The sequence below is a fragment of the Camelus dromedarius genome, chromosome 32 (assembly GCF_036321535.1).
Source record: "Camelus dromedarius isolate mCamDro1 chromosome 32, mCamDro1.pat, whole genome shotgun sequence".
Lineage (NCBI taxonomy): Eukaryota > Metazoa > Chordata > Mammalia > Artiodactyla > Camelidae > Camelus > Camelus dromedarius.
The window spans coordinates 9,495,363-9,513,416 of NC_087467.1; the positions used below are offsets into that span (position 1 = coordinate 9,495,363).

General features: G+C 41.4%; 2 protein-coding genes across 2 annotated transcripts in view; one reads left to right on the forward strand and one right to left on the reverse strand.

Moving 5' to 3' along the window:
- DSG2 (desmoglein 2) overlaps nucleotides 1–4,223 on the reverse strand; it is a 34,967-nt gene extending 30,744 nt beyond the window's left edge. The window contains exon 1 of the mRNA XM_064481526.1: nucleotides 4,148–4,223. Within this exon, the coding sequence (XP_064337596.1) occupies nucleotides 4,148–4,186 (39 nt within the window). The 5' untranslated portion in view covers nucleotides 4,187–4,223. The remainder of the gene's footprint in view (nucleotides 1–4,147) is intronic.
- Nucleotides 4,224–12,064: 7,841 nt separating this feature from the next.
- DSC1 (desmocollin 1) overlaps nucleotides 12,065–18,054 on the forward strand; it is a 265,006-nt gene continuing 259,016 nt past the window's right edge. Inside the window, exon 1 of the mRNA XM_010977197.3 lies at nucleotides 12,065–12,154. The gene's annotated coding sequence lies outside the window, so the exon portion shown is untranslated. The remainder of the gene's footprint in view (nucleotides 12,155–18,054) is intronic.

The window sequence follows — 18,054 nt, forward strand, 5'->3', positions numbered from 1 at the left end:
CGTGGTGGGACAGCTCCCAAGCTCCCACAAGAGCGCTTGGCATACAGTCGAAGCACAGCTAGTAATTGCTGAACGTGTTAGAGTCAAACAAAAATTTATCGCTCACACTATCTGGGCGTTAAAATGTCTCTCCTAAACAAACGAAATTCAGATTATTATTCCAGCGTTTTCCAAACATAGAAAGATACTTTAACTCTTAGGTTTTTAAAAGATACTTATGCGTCCAACACACGGAGCTCTATAGATCCTGCTCCTAAGCTTAGTTTAGCAGGAGAGATAAAGTGCACATAAATTATTATAATTAAGAGGTAGAAAAACTTCGCTGTGTGAATGGCAGCTGCAAAAGCAGTTCTGGGGAGCTCAGAAGAGGCAGAAATTACTTCCTTGTAGGGAAGCTGGGAGACGGTTAGGGGAGGGAGCAGATAGGAGGCAGAAAGAAATGACCTGCTTTAAAGAACACACGCGCCAGAACACGGAGATGGAGTGCGGCTGGAGTGCAGAAGGCGTGCAGTCTGACGCCGAGACGATGTGAGGATGGCAAGTCGAAGATGAGCACAAAGAGCTGCGATCGGGATCTTCCCTGATCCTACGAGGAGCAGGGAGTCACTGCCGGCTTCTGATTAGGGGTATTGTTTGGAGTACCTGTACTCTTTTGGAGAAGACAGTTTGGAGGTGAAAGAAATAAGCCAGAGGAGATGTAATGAGGACCGGCAATAGATGGATGGGTAAAGGCAAATCTTTATGGGGACAGTATTAATTAGCTCTTGGCCATGCCGTGTGTGTGGAAGACAGGGGAAGGGGTCAGAAGGTACCAACATTTTAAGTCTGAGAAGCTAGAAAGATGTGAGTCTCAGGGCATAGATTACAGAAACGTTGAACTAGAACCCTGGGCAAATCATCTGAGTCGGAAGGAGAGTAGACACTGAAGAGTCGGTCGCTGCGGCTCAAAGGGAGGCAGGGGTTAGGCGCACACTGCCCGAAGTGGGCACCCTCTCAGCCACTGCTATCGCCTCCCACCCACATCTGATGTGTCCCCGGGTGATGTGATGTTCTTCTACGGTGCTGCGCTGGAAAACCACTGCAGCCTCCCGGAGGGTGGAAGGACCCCCAGCAGAGTACTGCGGAAGCAAAGGAAGGAGACATTTGAAAAAAGAGACAACTGATGGTGTTAAAAGATGATGATGTTAGCACTTTTGGGGTCTAAGGAGAGCGGATCTTTAAAGTGAGGCAGTGGGGTATGGGTCATTATGTCTTATTTAAAAAAACCCCAACAATTTGTGATGAAGTCATGTCATGTACTGTATCATCAACACATTATATAATAAGATATAGTAGGAAGTCTATTAGTAATGAGAATAAATGGTATTTTGAGACACCTGTAGTAGGATGTGAAAATATTTGTGAATTCTATTGCCTGAAGTCACAAGTACTGCTAATTTTATTGCAGTTTTCCCTGCACTACTAATTTAAAGAAATACTAAATTTCAGTTAGACATCAGTGAAAATACATATGCAATTTTATTCCCAGCCATGTCTAAGGACCTTCTGAATTCTATCTATGGACCATTTGGGAGTTGGTGGATCGCACAAAAAGAACTCTTGAAGAGGACGGGTTCTCTGGTTTTATTTACAAAATTGCCTCTATTTCCCACTTTGCTAGAGTTAGGCTAAATGACTGTGTGACAGCTCTGGGGGTACCATTCAATATCTCCCCTCTGGTTTGTCTCCCTGAACTTCAGAGGAAAGCTAAAAACCACATAGCATAGGCTTCCAGCAGCTAAGGTTCTGAATGTGGTTCAGGTACAACCAATCGGCATTTACATGAGATATGAAAGAAGGAAGTGAATCAGAAGCTACGTGTCTCCTGTCTTCGCTGGCAAGCATGGATGTGGATGTACCAGGGTTTTTGTAGCAATCTTACTCTGGCTCTAGCGTCCATCACTAGATTCGTGGGTGCCAAGAAGCAGGGTCCTGGTGCATTTCATTGGTATGCATCCTAGCAGACACGGCATGGTTCTGGGGCTGGCACCAAAAGTAGCACCTGGATCATGGCTGTTTCCACGTTGTGGAGAGGGAGTGATGGGTCCTGATCACAGGAGAGGCAGCAGCTCCCTAAGAAGTGCCTGGGTTCTGCTGTATGGCTTTGAAGTCATTGCTGACAGCTCAAAATAGAGTCTCTTTCCCCAGTCTTTGCCACACTGATGCAGTCAACATAATGCCCTGAAATAAATCTCTTCTTGCTTTAACTGGCTGGAGTGAATTCTGTGATCTGCAACTGAACGCTGACCCATATACAGGACAATTTATATTCCCTCCTATAAACAACCTAAGTCCTGGAAAACTACTCTCTCAGATGAGTTGCGTTCCACTCTTCAAGAAAAACTATACTTCCAACAACACATCGGAGCCAAAATGCTGAACATTGTTCTCTGACCCAAAATAAACATGTTCAAATTTATATCAAAGTATTACAGAAAATACGAAGAACTGTCCAAGAAATTTGCATATTCAGTTAGTTAATATTACTTTTAAAGGGAGAACCCAATTACTGCTAAAAATATTGAATTGCTAAAGTAAAAAATATACTGAAATTATGTACCCATTTCTCTTGTTAACTGGCCTGCTTGTTATACTATTTGAGGATAAAGGCAACATGGAAAGATTTAGTATTTAACCCTCAAAGTGAGCCAGATGCTACGTTAGTTTGGTGATGTCTTTCTTTTTTTTTTTAGTTTGGTGATATCTTTATCCAGGAAGTACCATGATGAGGGAACTAGTTGCTCTGTTACTCTGGAGGCCAAAAAGGAAACTCAAAATTATCTCTGAAAAGTTCTATTAACAAGGGGAACTTGAATTGAAAATTACTTCAATGACTTGGACAAAATGAAATGGTTAAAAGAGCATGAAAATAAACTGATGTGCCTAAGGTCTGGAGGTCCTAAATAGCATGCAAATGAGAGTTCACAGAAATCCCTAGATTGCATTAGTCATGCTCCCCCCGCCCCCCGCCCCCGTATGAGATATATACATAAAACACAGGAAAAAATATATTGTTCCCTCTTCCATTGCAGTTCTGGGATAGAGAGAAGGCAATCTTTGGTAAGTTAGAACTTCTAATGCAGAGAATGTACTTGTATTTTCTATTTTAACCATTATATAAGAAAACTGAGTATGATTTTGCATATAATCTCTCTGAACATACATTTAAGTCTCTGGAAAGTGAACACACACCTATATTAGTATGATAACTGTCATGTTATCTTGCATCTTGCAAACTCTTATGAGTCAGATACATTTCTTAATTACGTGCAATTCTTTTAAAGAACAGAAAACAAATATACTTAAAATCCAATCTGAGTACAGAAACCAAGCATAAGAAATGTACATCTGGAGACTGAACACTGTTTCCCAGTTTCTTTAATAACTTCTGGAAACCCCCTTTGAATGTGGCTCTGACTTCGATTTTCTGTAACTCTTTAAAATGAAAAAAATCTTAAAACGAATATATATGTTCATTACCTTTGCTACTAGGCGATTGTTTTAAAACACTATCTTTGTGAACTTTAACTTAAAACTGTATGTGGGTAATTTGGAGTAACGTGGTTTAACAAAAAAAACTTTGTAAAATACATTAGAAAAAACGACTGGGGCCCTTTTCCGCAGTCTAAGAATACAGATATCTCCCTGGTTCCCCCAGGTCACTGACGTGCACGGTGGCGGGAGCCCCAGGGGACTCCAGGAGATTCTCGGCGAGCCTAGAAGGAGGCACGACCACTGCCTCCACTGCCTCCATGTTGCCCGTGCGAGGAGACTCCAGACAAAGCCCCGGATCTCCAGGAAAGGTGACCCCGCTGCAAGGCTCACTGAACCCACAGATCGCAGATACCAAAAGGCGAGAGGGCTTGCGTGCAGCGGCCGGAAAAACGTAACTTCAGCCAGGCTCCCACCGCCCGGCTCGGCCCCAGCGGAGCCCCGGAGTCCGCGCCTGCCGCCGCCTGCCCGGCCCTTTCCCACCTCGGGGCACAAAGAGGGAGCGCCGGGCGGGCTGGCCGGTCCCGGGAGGAAGCGGGCAGGTAGGGGCGCGAGCCCGGGGCCCGCCGCTGCCCGGGCCCTCCCGGGGCGCCGCGCCCCCGCTCCCCACACTTACCAGGAGAAGCAGCAGCGCACCCCCCGCGCCCCGCGCCATCGCGCCCGCGCCTCCGCCTCGGGCCGCTCGCACCGCTCGGCGCCGCCGGCTCCCCGCGTCCCCGCGAGCACGCGCGCGCTCCTCCCCGGCGCCCGCGCCCCCGAGGGTCCCCTCCCCCGAGGCGGCCGCGCGGCCCTGCCCAGAGGCGCGGTTCCAGGTGTGGCCTCCGCCAGGAAAGCGAGCCCGGAGCTCGGCCGAGCTGCCCGCCCAGGTGGGGACTGCGCGGAGGAGGGGAGCGCGCGGGGGACTCCCGCCCCGCGCCGCACGCGCACCTGGAGCCGTGACGTCCCCGAGTTGGGGACTTTGAATGTCAGGCCCCGCCCCGCCGCCCGCCCTTCCCCGACCCCCTCTTCGCCCGATGTTGGCCTTCCTCTCGGCTGCCGAGACCCGCGGCGGCCAGAGACCTGGCCCGGCCGCCCGAGGCCGCCGGAAGGTCCAGCGCTTTGCGAACGCGCGCGAGGCCCAGCGCTCCGGGGGCGCGGAGGAGACAGCCTGCGACCCGCGTCCTCGCCGCGGCCGCGGGGCGTGGGGCCCGCCCTCCCGCAGCGAAGGTTCTGGAGCAGGATTTCAGGTGGTTGTCTCCTCTTCCCCACGGCCCCTTCATTGCTTCCGGCAGGTTTGCCGCTTCTCTGGCTCAGGGAGAAAGTTATTAGAAGAATCACACATGATCCAAACGGACAGTTTTTTGACCCGTTGTTAACTAGCCTCGACTAGGAGAAAACTCTCAGGGTGTTAAGGGAAAGGTAGACTCTTGGATATGATTTATAAAATCCCCTACACGAAGCGTAATTCGAGGTCAGAATACCCTCTCCAGTAGTTACTTAGGTGTGTGACCTGGACAGTCTCTCTGTGCCTCAGTTTGCAGGTCTGTCAAATGGGGTTAATAGCGCCCAATATATACGGCTGTTGTGAAGATTAAATCAGAAATCTGTGCGAAGGGTTCTGCAGTGTCTGGCACTTAGGAGATCAACAAATGATGGCGTTATTTTATTATTGCAAGTGTAAATATTAAGTTGACTTATTCTTGAAACAGACACTAAAATCAGCACCAGATTAGGAGATTTCTAAGAAAGGCTAATTATTGAGGTTGAAGTACTGGAAGAGCCTATGAAAGTATAAAGGGTTGATTTGCTACTAGAAAGAGACATTTGGCATCAAATTTGGCCAAAATAGCAGAGTTCCATTTGTGGTTACAAGCGCCTTCCTCTCCCTCCCCTAGTCTCTGCTACCTGCTTTCCCCACTTCTGACCTTGCCCCTTTTCCAGATCCAGTGCAATGGTCATTTCCTCCTTAGTCCCTTTCTTCCCCAGCTGCCAAGGACCACTCCCTTTTTTTTTTTGCTGAGAACCACATTTTCTCTGTTTAGGGATTAACTGTTGAGTGACTTTTCTCATAGTGTTATTTAAGTGTCAGTGGCTAAATTGAGGACTGAGTATCTAGGAGTGTCTGCTTAGTTTCCCACTGTTTCCAGTGCCTCAAACAGTGCTGAGTACCATGGTAGACTCTCAGTAAACATTGGTTGTGTAGTTGAATCAGGAGAGAAGAATGCCTTTTAGTGTCCATTCCTTTCTCCTGAGCTGGATGTGGGTGGTAGCGCACCTTGGTGATAGTTCTCATTCCCCATTACTGCTGGGAAAACTCCTAATTAAACAAGGCAAGCTTTACCAAGACACTCACAAATCATCCCTGGAAACTATTTCGTACCTAAAGTTAGTGCTTTTGCAACTAAGTCCTATGGGCAAGCATTTTTATGCTTCATTATCTAGAGCTTGATTTCTGTTTAGTAATGAAGATAATTATAGCTTCCAGAATGAGAAAAAGCTGATGCAAATTTTATTTCTTTTGGGTTATTATATACTGTCCCCTGGAGGCTGTCAAAGTCAGTTTCAGGAGTGTATTCCTCTATAAGACCTTGGCTGTAAGGCTTTTGAGAAAAGGTGTCAATGCACGTACAATCCAGTGTCGCAGTATATCATTCTTGAATTACTTCCTCATTAAAAATCTGAAACTCATGACTCAGTGAGTTGAAGGGACTTGTTGGAGATTGGATCTTACGCAGCTGGTTCTCTAGCTCCTGGCATGGGAGTCAGTCTCCTAAATCTCTTTGCACAAGAACAAATGCCATTTCCAATGAAGTGCTGATTGCTTTAAAAATATATTGAAGTGCTACCAAGATGTGAAAGATTTAACTTACAGGTCTTTCCCCCTAAATTACCTGAACATTATAGTAAATGTATTTTTCTTCAGACACGTACTTACAATACATCAGTTAAAAAATGTACTTTGTGTAAATAATTAGCTTTAACATCTAGATATATTCAAAATATCTGAGTTGTGTTTCCCAGCTTACTCAATTTCACACATACACATAGGTGATTAGCTTATTAGAATATCTTAATATGATCTAAAACAAACGTTGTGAAAAAAAGTTCTCATAAAGACCAATAAAAATTAATGGATCCCTTTCCTACTATCATTGCCTCCTTACTCCCTGCCCACCCCCACATTAAAAATCACTTTATAAATCATCATGGTACAAGTGGCTAATGATTTGATAGATGGCTGACCATTTAATTCCACTGAAAAGTCCCAATGAGTATATATATTAGAATGAATGTCAAAGAGATGAGAGCTAAATCTGGTTGCTGTCCTATGAAATGCGTTAGAAGCAAAGCACAGAAATGTGGGGCTGTTACAACATTAAAAAATGCTTATTGTGGCCAGGAGGCTTACGTTGATTGATAAAGGGTATGTGGATACAGGAAAAGATATGAAATACATCTAGGGAAATTGAGAAGGACAATGAAAGGAGACATCTGTCTCTGGTTAGCTCCATTCATTTGTTCCTTCATTTGTTCAACATTTAGTTTGTCTTTGTTCAGTAAACATTTAATTTGTGTTTTATTGGTGATGCAAAGATAAGTAATCCAAGAAACAGAAATTGATGCTTATGAAATAATGTAACTATAACTAACTTGTAAACTATTACAAATGCAGTAGTAGAACTATATGCAGGGTACAAAGCAGACAGAGGGAAGAGAGGACCTAACTCAAGCTTTGGACCATGAGATGAGAGAAGGCGTCTTTAGAGGGGCTGGGGTGGACTGGTGGGGTGAACTGATTCTTAAAGGATGAATAATTGTGAAGGAGACAGAGTAACTCAAAGCATAAATGCTGTTGGTGAAGAATCAGGGGTTTCAGATTTATCTGTGAAAAAAGCATTTTTTTTTCCCATCACATTGACACAAGTAGGAAAGTCAGAAGTAAAAGCTTTTTTTTTTTTTGGTGAAAATTAAATTGAGATATTAGAGAGCATATCCAATGAGAAAATTCTAGCAAGCAGTTTGAAAAGAGAGAACACAATTGCAGGTAGATTTAGGAGGCAGAAACAGTTGCTGAATTTTCCGTCTTTTCGGCTGTTTTTTTCTCAAACCATTCCTTATTCTCTGCCTGTCTGTCAAATGCTTATGCCTTTTGAGTTCTTTCCTTTCCATCTTTTCTCCTTACTTGGTACCCAGCATGATTCTGTAGCCACTCTCATTGTGCAAAGCCATCACTGCTTTCTCTCCTGAACTTCAAACATGGGACATTACCCTTTGGTTATTTCACAGGGACCTCAAACCACTGTAATAATTTTGTAGGAAATCTCAAACTCAGCACACTGACAAGAAAGCTTTCTGCATCCCTCTACACCTCTCCAGCCCAAGCTTGCTCCTTCCTCAGCTGCCTTGTCACCTTGGCCCACGCCAGGAACCTGAGAGTCACCCTCAGTTCTCCTTTTACCCTTCTCTCCATATCCAATTACTGTACTTAACTTTCCTTTCATTCTCTGTGGCTCTGTTTAAAATGGTTCATACAACCTGCGCAGCAGCAGTCACATTGTGGTTTATGGTTTTTGTGGTTAGTTCAGTCAGGTCTGCTACTTCAGTTACTTTTCTTTCTCAAGGTTGTTACTTCTTTAAGAGCAGAGGCCGTATCATGTTCAGAGCAGGCTCAGCCCCACGTAGCCAGCTCATATTAGATCATCAGTAAAGATTTGTTGAACCAAACACATATACTGGAAGGAACTAATTATAAGAAAAAAGAGTATTTTAGGGGAAGGTGTTTGAAATATTCACTGTGGATGAGTTAATATATTAATTTAGTTATTTTTTACAATAATATTAGTATATATTATAGTTAATAGTTAATATAGTTAATAATAATATATAATAGTATGTATTATAGTTAATATATACTAATATTATAAGTATCCACTATGGATGAGTTACTGTATCAATGTCATATATAATATAGTTACTATATTAATATTATATATATTATAACATTAATTGGATCTGGTCAGAAGATGTTGGTCTGGGGTTGTGTTGTTTGTGCCTGTCAGGCACGTGTGTCCTTGCATGCACGTACACATGCACGTGTGTTGGTGGGTGTTTGTGTGTTTCTCCCAGCGACATTGCAGCGCATGAGCAGGAGAGAAATAGCACACCGTGTGAATCAGGGTTTCAGAGTGACCTGGCTGATACTTAAGAGGTGTAAGTGTCTGGGATACAGTGTCCAGAGTTGGGTGTGGCAGCACAAAGCTGGAGGAGTTCAGGGGCCAACTGAGAAGATTGTCTTACCCTGGTGGTAGAGAAATGGGGGTGGATCGTCCTTCCCCTTAATCTTAGAAAAGGAGTCAGCGTCCTTTTCCACAGATGCCAAGACATGAGTGACATGACTGAGACCATCAGGATGTTGAAATTTTCGTGGGCTCTCTGGGTAGATGGACCTAGAGCCGCCTCTGCCTTAGGCAGTGAGAGAGGAGCATGGGGGCCTCTAATAGCAGGGTGGGAAAAGCTTTGCTGCCTTTCTGAGCTAGAACTTACAGAGTAATAATCAAAGCCCTGCAGACTGCAAGCCCCACGGCCTAGCCCGGAGAAGGCAGGATGTCTTTAATGAAGTCACCACACTGGGGGCAGCAGTGGTCAGCCCTGAGAGCACGGTCCCTGACACCCTGACAGTGAGTGAGCTGCTTGCTCACCATGAGTCACAGGGTCCGACTGTTCCCCAGAGGCGTCTCCTCGTGAGTCAGTGAACAAGGATGACTACTCAGATGCAAAGTCCCCGAACCAAATGACCTGAGGAAATTGTCAACGCTGTTCAGGGGCCAGAAAATTGGAGGAAGGCACGATAGCTGCAAAATGAGATTCGGCTCAGCAGGGAAAACAGAATTGTCTATCCTTGGGTCTAAATGGAGTGCTGAAGCAACATCTTAAAAGATTTTTTTTCGAAATAAGTCATAGACCGGTTGTACCATGTGATGAGATTGCGATGATGCTGGACTGAAGTGTGTGCAAAGCAGCAACTGTCTGACAAAAACCTCAGCACGGTCTTGACAGCGCATCAGAGTACCTCTCCCTCCTCCTGATTAATGTCTGGAATCCTTGAGCTGAAGGCTCCCTTGGCTCTTACAGGCATATTCAGGGAGGGTGGCATGCTAATCTCTTATCAGTTACTTGGATCATAGCATGAACCACAAACACACCAGGCACGCTCCACCTCAGGGCCCTTGCACTCTCCGTCCCTTTTCCCTAGAAGGTTCTACTCCAGATACAGCAAGGCTAACCCCTGCACTCTTCACTCCCCTCTGCCACCTTAAATATTACCTTATCAGTGAGGTCTTCTCTGGCCGCCCATATAAAAATTGTAATTACTCTCACGCCTAGAGCTCCCCACCCCCCTTTCCTACTTTACTTTTTCTTCCTGGTGCATCACAATCAGAAAGACTGTGCATTTGCCTATTTATTGTTGGTCACCATTCGTTAGAATGTAAACTTCACAAGGGCTGGCGTTTTTGTCTGTGAACTGCTGTGTATCCAGCACTTGAACTGCGCCTGACGCATTGTAGGTCTTCAGTAATGGTAGCTGAACGTGTGAACGAGTGAATACATATCCAAGGTTATTTTGGAGGATAGGTCGTATGTGTGTAAAATGTGGGTTAAGGGGAAAAGAGAAGAGATCGTGATATTCCTGGAACGATGTGATTTACTCACATCACCAGATGGAGGTGGGGGTGTCCTGGGGGCCCTGGTTCACTGTGGGCAAAATCCCCCTACCTCATAATTTTATCACCAACGGGTCTGCTAAGGCTTCCTGAACGGTGTCAAGTTGGAGGAGTTCAGAAGCCAGTGGAGAACGTTTCTGTGTTCTTCCTCTCCTTCAACACTCCCTTCCTTACAGGGGGAGCAAAGTGCGAAGCCATAAACAGTACGGAAAATCCCTTATCTCTCTAGAGATGAACACAGTGAGCGTTCATTACAAGCGGATGACAGTTGTGAATGCAGATTTTTATCTCCCCACCTATGTTTTCTGAAAAAAAAAAAGTCAGAATAAATCTCTGGCTTTGATTTCACCATAGGGATTTGTTTATAGGAATTCTTGGAAAGATAAGGGAAATCACGGTTGCTGGGGAGGAGAGGAGGAGAGTTTGGCTGCTCACAGCAGCCCCGGACTGGTGTCCATTATCTGCGTGACACGGGGCTTGTAGCGCTTATGGACAGGCACAGGCGTGTTCACGGAGTGTCAGACACAAACCATGGCGCTGACCCAACGTGACTAATGATGCCAGAGAGATCCACCAAAGAAACCCTCAGAAGACAGAAAAGAAGACTGATTTCTTGGCAGTTACTTCATTCATTTGCACAGAGACAAATGACATGCTTACATATCAAGAAAAAGTGAAAATAGAAGCAATGCAGTGGCTTTGGAGAGCAAGGGTGGAAGTAAAATACTGACTTTAGAGAGCTTTTCAAAATGATCCAAAAGACGATTATAAATACTTCAGTAGAGAGATGCAGAATTTAAAAAATAAATAATAATTTTCATTTAAAAGAAAAAAGGATTCAAAGAAATGAACTCATTTTAATTTACTTTCAAATCTAACCTTGCTGATGGTTTTTTTTTTTTTTTAACTTTAGTACCATGCAAGTTGATGTAGTAATTTGTTGGTAATCAAGTCCTGAAATTTGTGATTGTTTACTTGTTAAAATGGTTAGAGCACATTCAGAGTTTTTCCCTAATGACGTTACTTACTTGCATTTTTGGTATCCCCCTTGGGTGGAGAAAGAGAATTGATTCCAGTGGGGAAGGTGAACTGAGCCTGAGGGTGAACTTGTCCACGGGAGGGCGTGAGCTTGTGAATGTCATCTGTCACACGAGTCACACAGAGAAAATACTGGGAACCACTGCTTTGGAGGACACACTGGCATGAGCTGTGCAGAGAAAGTTAGATTACTATTCTTGAATCCCAAATTTGATGTTACAGAGGACAAATTATTTTTATGTAGTAACTTTACTGTTGTAACAAAAGTAATTGAAAATCTTTTCATATGATAAATAATAATTTAATAACTCAGTTATATCTGTACATACTCAAAGAACTGGACAGTTGAAGCAATCTTTCAGACATCATACAAGAAGAGAATTAAAATGTCTGTGGTGTCAGAGCAATTTAGGAAAATGTTCTTTAATCTGTCTTGTTTGAACTCTACATTTTTTTGCTTTTGTTTTTGTTTTTGCAGAGGACCTAGTTTGAGTTCCATCACCTCCCCCAGTTCCCTCTTAAAGTAGAGGTTTTATTAGACAGAAATATGTTCAAACATTATCAGATTAGTTAAGCAAACCTTTGATACAAAAAAGGCAATGGGAAAAAAAAATTGCTCTAGTTTTAATGATCACAGTAACCCTTACCAGCTAGTCTAGGACATTTGTGGTTGAAGATTTTTGAAAATCATGTTTATTATGAACATTACTGTATGCCTGGAAAGCAGATCTCTTATTTTACTAGGCACTTGTCTGCTAACTTACTGTAACTTTTTTTTTTTTTTTTAGGTGGACCTCTCTTAACTTCTGCTGAAACAATATCTGAATGATACATACCTTTGGAGAGAGTCACACCCATTTCACGCAGAATCAGCTACAGTAAAGGTAAGTCATCCAACAAAGACTTATGACTAATTTTTTTGTGGGTTTGAAAGAAGAAGAAAGTATATCCTTGTACTTCTTGCTTAACTTTAGGATTAGAACATTCATTGAAGTCATCCGTGAATCTGATGACAACTCGACAAGTTAAGCAGAGCTGAAATTACAGGGAAGATTTAGAGAGGAACCAGGTCAAATCCATGTGAAAGTTCATGTGAAGAATTGTTTTATGGTTCATAGAAGTGCCATTGTGCATTTCCATTGTTTGGACCTTGGAATTTTCAATAATTGAGATCTCAAGTCCGCAGAGTATGGTTTATTGTGCTTTATACCTTGGATTTTTATGTATTTAGTTATTTTGGGGAGTGAGGGAGGTAATTTGTTTATTTTATTTATTTTTGAAGGAGGTACTGGGGCTTGAACCCAGGACCTCGTGTATCCTAAGCACTGTACTCTACCACTGAGCTATACCCTCCCCCAATTCCTTGGATTTTTCACTGTAGAAGTATGAACAAGCCATTGAAAACCAAAAAAAAAAAAAAAGAAAAAAAATTTATAGGAAGACTGTGGTTTCCAGCCTTTTAGAAATAAGATGATGGGACTTCCATGAAACATTCCATTTACTTTTATCTCTTAAAGACTAGATGCATCAGGTCAGTTGGTCAGAATGTGGAACGGGAGTTACAGCTGTGCTCTGTGGTCCTTTGTGGACAGATGCCACCTGTGTGATCTGAGGAACACTGGAAAGTGTGCAGAAAGCACCCCACCTCTTGACCTATGACCTAATGATAATTGAAATTTCACTTTGTTTTCTAAATTAGCAGATATTCCAAGTATTAAAGACATATACTCTAAGGAGGAGTAACAAAGCACTTTTTGTGATTTATACTTTACTGTGAATTAATTATCAAACAATCAAAGAACTCATCAACTAGTTATGGTCAGATTTGTAAAGGAAGTAGGAGGCAGTGATTGTGAAAACTTTCAGCATATCATGTGCTGAAAATAAGATAATAAAACATGCAAAGGTAAAGACAAATTTAACTTCCTTCTGTTTTATGTTGGGTCAACTAGCTTTTGTAAATAAAACTTCTTTTCACCTGGCAACATAAATCCTGTAGAAACTGGATGTAAAGTGTAAACTGGATTTTCTCCGTGCGGTAATTACTATTCTCCCGGCATTCTCTAACATGTATTCTTTTGGAAGTTGGGTCAGTAGCATCATTCCTTTCAAGTTAATTTTCAAGTAACTATTTTTTTCCTCCCAAAGCCACGGGGCTGCCCTGTTCTACTCAGTAGAAATGATATAGTTAGGAAAGCCTCCCATTCTGCCCTTTTCTAAGGCAGCTCAACTGAAAAATTGCAATTATCTGATGATTCTCATCAGTTTGGCCACAAGATAACAATCTGATATGGATGAATTTATCTCCATTTGCTTGTGTATTTAGAGGAATTTCCAGTGCAGAGTAGACCAGAGAGGACATGCCCTGTGGTTAAGGCAAAAGATTAGTAAAAGAAGAAATATTACAGTGGCAGTTTGGAGTTGCTAAGAGAATTAGCCTAGTTAATTCCTAACTCAGTCTTTGAGCAACAAGTTACTTTTCAGCCCGTTTGAGCATCTGTAAATAAGACCTTGGATCAGATAACATAGATGTTTTGAGTTTGTACGGTTTCAGTCCCTTGTATGTCAGTGCTCTTAATTTTATTTGAGTTCATTTTGAAGATTGAAATACTAATAATTATTATTTTTACTTCAAATCTTCACTAGCACTTACTATGTCCTAAGTGCATTTTGTAACTTCTTAACAGAAACCTAATGAGGTAGGGACTGTTACTATTTCCATAACAATAGTCCGGAGGGGCGCAAAGAGGTTAAGTAACTTGCAGGAGACGCACAGCTAGTGAGTGGTGAAGCTGGGGTTTGAACTCAAGTTGTTTGTCTCCAAAGCCTGGATTCTTAACCATTGACTTAAAACATACAGTTGGAAAACAAAACAAAACAAAAAACATTCAAAGTTTATGTTTTGCTAGTCACTAAAATATAATATGCAGTGGTTTTTGATTGACTACTAGATGGAATGAAATTTAAAATTTTTCTCTTAGATCCTCCAGTAGTAAGTTGTGATTTTAATGCAAACTAGCAGGTTTGCTTTGCCTGACAACTCATTGTTTCCTATCAGAATATTCACTGACATCTCCTGACTTGTGTTTTCGGTGGAAACATCCTTCTCCAACCAGAGTTGGCAAAGGTGGTAATAGCATGCATTGGCCTGTCCTGGACGCCCTGGGAGAGTTTTTGTTGCATAAAGTAGAAGGTCTTCTATCATTTTGACAGCCTATGCCTTTATTGTTGGTTTGTAATTCAAAAGAGTACTCAAAGACCAGCACATGGAGGACAGTCCCAGGGTCTAAGAAACTGTGTATAGAAAGAGTGACTAGTTAGAAAATCAACTCAGATTTCAACTGCTATAGTCATAAAATATCTTCTCAGAAAAAAATCCATAGCAATTTGTATAACAGCTGAGAGGAAGAGGGAAGATGCAGAAAAATAAAAATTGTCAAAATGTGTTAGACTAAGGGCTTATTACACATTAAAATTTTTTTTGACATACAAAAAGTTGTGCATAATTAATGTATAAAACCTGAATCTGGAGATGAGTATAAATAAGCCTATGAAACCGTCACTACAACCTGTACCATAAACCTGTTTATCACCTTCAAAAGTCTCCTCCCACCCTCTTGTTTATCACTGTTAATTTTTGTGCGTGACAAGAACACTTAACGTAAGACTTACCCTCTTAGCAAAATTTTAAGTCTACAACACAGTATTGTTACATGTAGGCTCTATGCTGTTCAGCAGATCTTTAGGACTTACTCATCTGGTACAGCCGAAACTGTGTACCCTTTGACTAATATCCTCATTTCCTATTACACATGTTTTTACTAATCAAGAGTTGTGTCAGCCCTGGATGAGAATAATTAAAAGTTTGGTCACACAAGGCCTCTTCATTGTGTCTTACCTAAGGAAATTTAGGTGGAAAATCTAGGTGATTCTTTTCTTTTTAATAATATATCTAAAGAGCAGACTCCTTGTGTACAGAGACTGTGTCAGCAACACCACTAAGCATTAATGTCTGGTACATGGGTCTGATGATGGGAAGACACTGCTTCAGCTACGCTGAGCTGGTACGTGGTTACTGGAGGCAGATATGTATGTACGTGTGTGTGTGTGTGTGTGTATTTAAGTGGTTACACGGTTACTGGAGGCAAATATGGATGTATGTGTGTGTGTGTGTTTAAGCTGTTACATGGTTACTGGAGGCAAATATGTATGTACGTGTGTGTGTGTTTCACCTCCTAGATAGAACCATCAAAGTCTTATTGTCAGTATTAGTCAGTCGGACATGGGAAGGCATGACTAAGTTAATCTCACATTTTGTGTTTAAATACTCATTGTTGGCTTAGTAACAATGCCTCCTTGGAGGAGTAGAAACCATGTCATTATGCCATTTAAATGAATCCAAGATTACCTTATTCTGTACTGCTTTATAATTAAGAAAGTTCTTGGCAATCTTGTCTTGATTATAAAAGAGTATAAATAGTTCCTCTGCTTTCTGAGGACATGTGGACATACTTATTCTCTCAGTATCAATGCTTTGTTTATATCATCATAATATGTTCTGTTTTCACACAGGATTAACTGTTTTGCTAATTTAATAATGGCAAATTCAGCACACAGAACACATCAGAGATGTTCCCAGGGATAAAAGTAAAAATACATCGGTCCCATGTACTTCATGGGAATAAAGGTGGAAATAGAGTTGGCTTTAAGCAGTAAAACAGTTGTTGCAGTTGTTAAAATGTGTTGTTTCCCACAAATCATGGAAACACTGAGGTGGAAGGACCCGTTTAAAGTTATTATTTAAAAAAAAATCAAAAAACAAACTTACGAAAAAAACCCCCAAACTTATAGAGAACATATTCGTGGTTGCTAGAGGTGAGGGTTGGGATGTGGGAAAAATGGGTGAAGAGGGTCAAAAAGTACAAACTTCCAGCTATAAAATAAATAAATCCTGGGGATGTAATGTACAGCAGGGTCACTGTAGTTAATAATACAGAGTTGTGTATTTGAAAGTTGCTAAGAGAGTAAATCTTAAAAAGGCCTCATCACAAGAGAAAAATTTTTTTGTGCATGTATGGTGACAGATGTTAACTCGACTTACTGGTAAGACATCATTTTTCAATATATATATATATGTAAGTGTCAAATAAAAAATTAAAAAGGTATAAAGTTATTTTCATATCTAGACACATATCACATAACCTTTTCTAAATAGCAGGCTATCAAAGTAATTCTTCAGGACTTGACTGGAAAAGAGATTCCATGACCTCCAGGTAGCTTGTTTCTGTTATTAAGTGTGGAGGAGAACTGCTCATTGTGCCCTGAAGAATAAACTCACATGGTCTTCAAAATAGCAACACATCACGTATTTGCATTTATCTCTCTCTCTATCACTATCTCACAGTCTTAGAGAGATACATGGATCTCTGTTCTGTCTCTTTCTGTTTCTCTCTGTATGTATAATATGTGCCTACATTATACTGTACCTTTAGTCTTTAGAATTACATCTAGATTTATAGTTTTCATTTTCTTTGTATTCTTTTCAGTTTTTCACATTCTACTCAAGTCTCAGAGCTGAAAATAGACAGATTATGCTGAGAGTGTAATAAGAATAATCATCAAGAATAATCAATAAGGGGGAAGGGAATAGTACAAGTGGTAGAGCGCATGCTTAGCATGCACAAGGCCCTGGGTTCAATCCCCAGCACCTCCTCTAAAAGAATAAATAAACCTAATTACCTCGTCCCCCCAAATTAAAAAAAAAAGAATAATCAATAAGTGTAATAAATGTATCAACTTACACATTTGTGTCACTTATTGTATAACTTTGAGGAAGTTGCTTTGCTTCTTTGTGTCTTTGTTTTCCTGACTATAATCTCAGAGCTACTATAAGAAATAAATTAGAATATAACTCTTTTCGCCATCTGGTAGACCTCACCAGTGTCTCATTTCTTCTTACTCTAGTAACTATATCCATTTGTACTTGTCCTTTTAGACTATCATTCTCTTGAGTTTGAACTATATCTGCATTGTGTTTAGATTTTTTTTGTTTTGCATTTGTGAAAAAAAGTCAATATTTAAAAGAAAAAGAAAGCAAAGACACCAACCTGGAGTGGTCTGTGTCTTGTCCTGGAGGAACTGCAGTGCACTCTGGATCAGGCAAAGCAGAAGAATCTCAGTATTCTTTGTGGAGAACATATTGTTTCCGGCACCTGGAATTTAAATGATTATCTTCTTTTCTCACTAATTATCCCCCTGACATAAAAATGATCTCAGACTGTGTGTTGAACAAGTGTTAAATCATATGATCTCTAATTCAGAATTACTCTTTGCAGACTCAGTAAAGGAGTTGAGAAAATGCTGGATTGCCAGTAACAGGAAGGAAAAATCCTTAACTTTTACTTGTTTCTTAATTGCTAGTTGCATTGAAGTTAGTCAGTTGAATGTATTCCTTTATATTCTTACTTTGTTTTTGAAAGTTAAGATCAGCTGACCTTGCTGTTTTTATTCCTTCAACTTTCTATGAGTAGAAGAAACTGGTGATGTTTTTGAAATTTACCTGCATGGCTTTCATTTTCCTGGGATTGATTTGGAACATCCAAGTTCAGCCAACCACTTTTCTTCGACTCAGCATTCGCTCTAATCCAGTTTCTGCTCCCCACACCCCAGGTCCAAGTCAAATTGTCTGCATTTAAGAACGAAGAAGGTCAGCCAAAGCAGGATCTGAAGTTCTGAAGGGGCTTATTTTGTAACATCCCTTTAACGAAAGACCTAAAAAGTAACA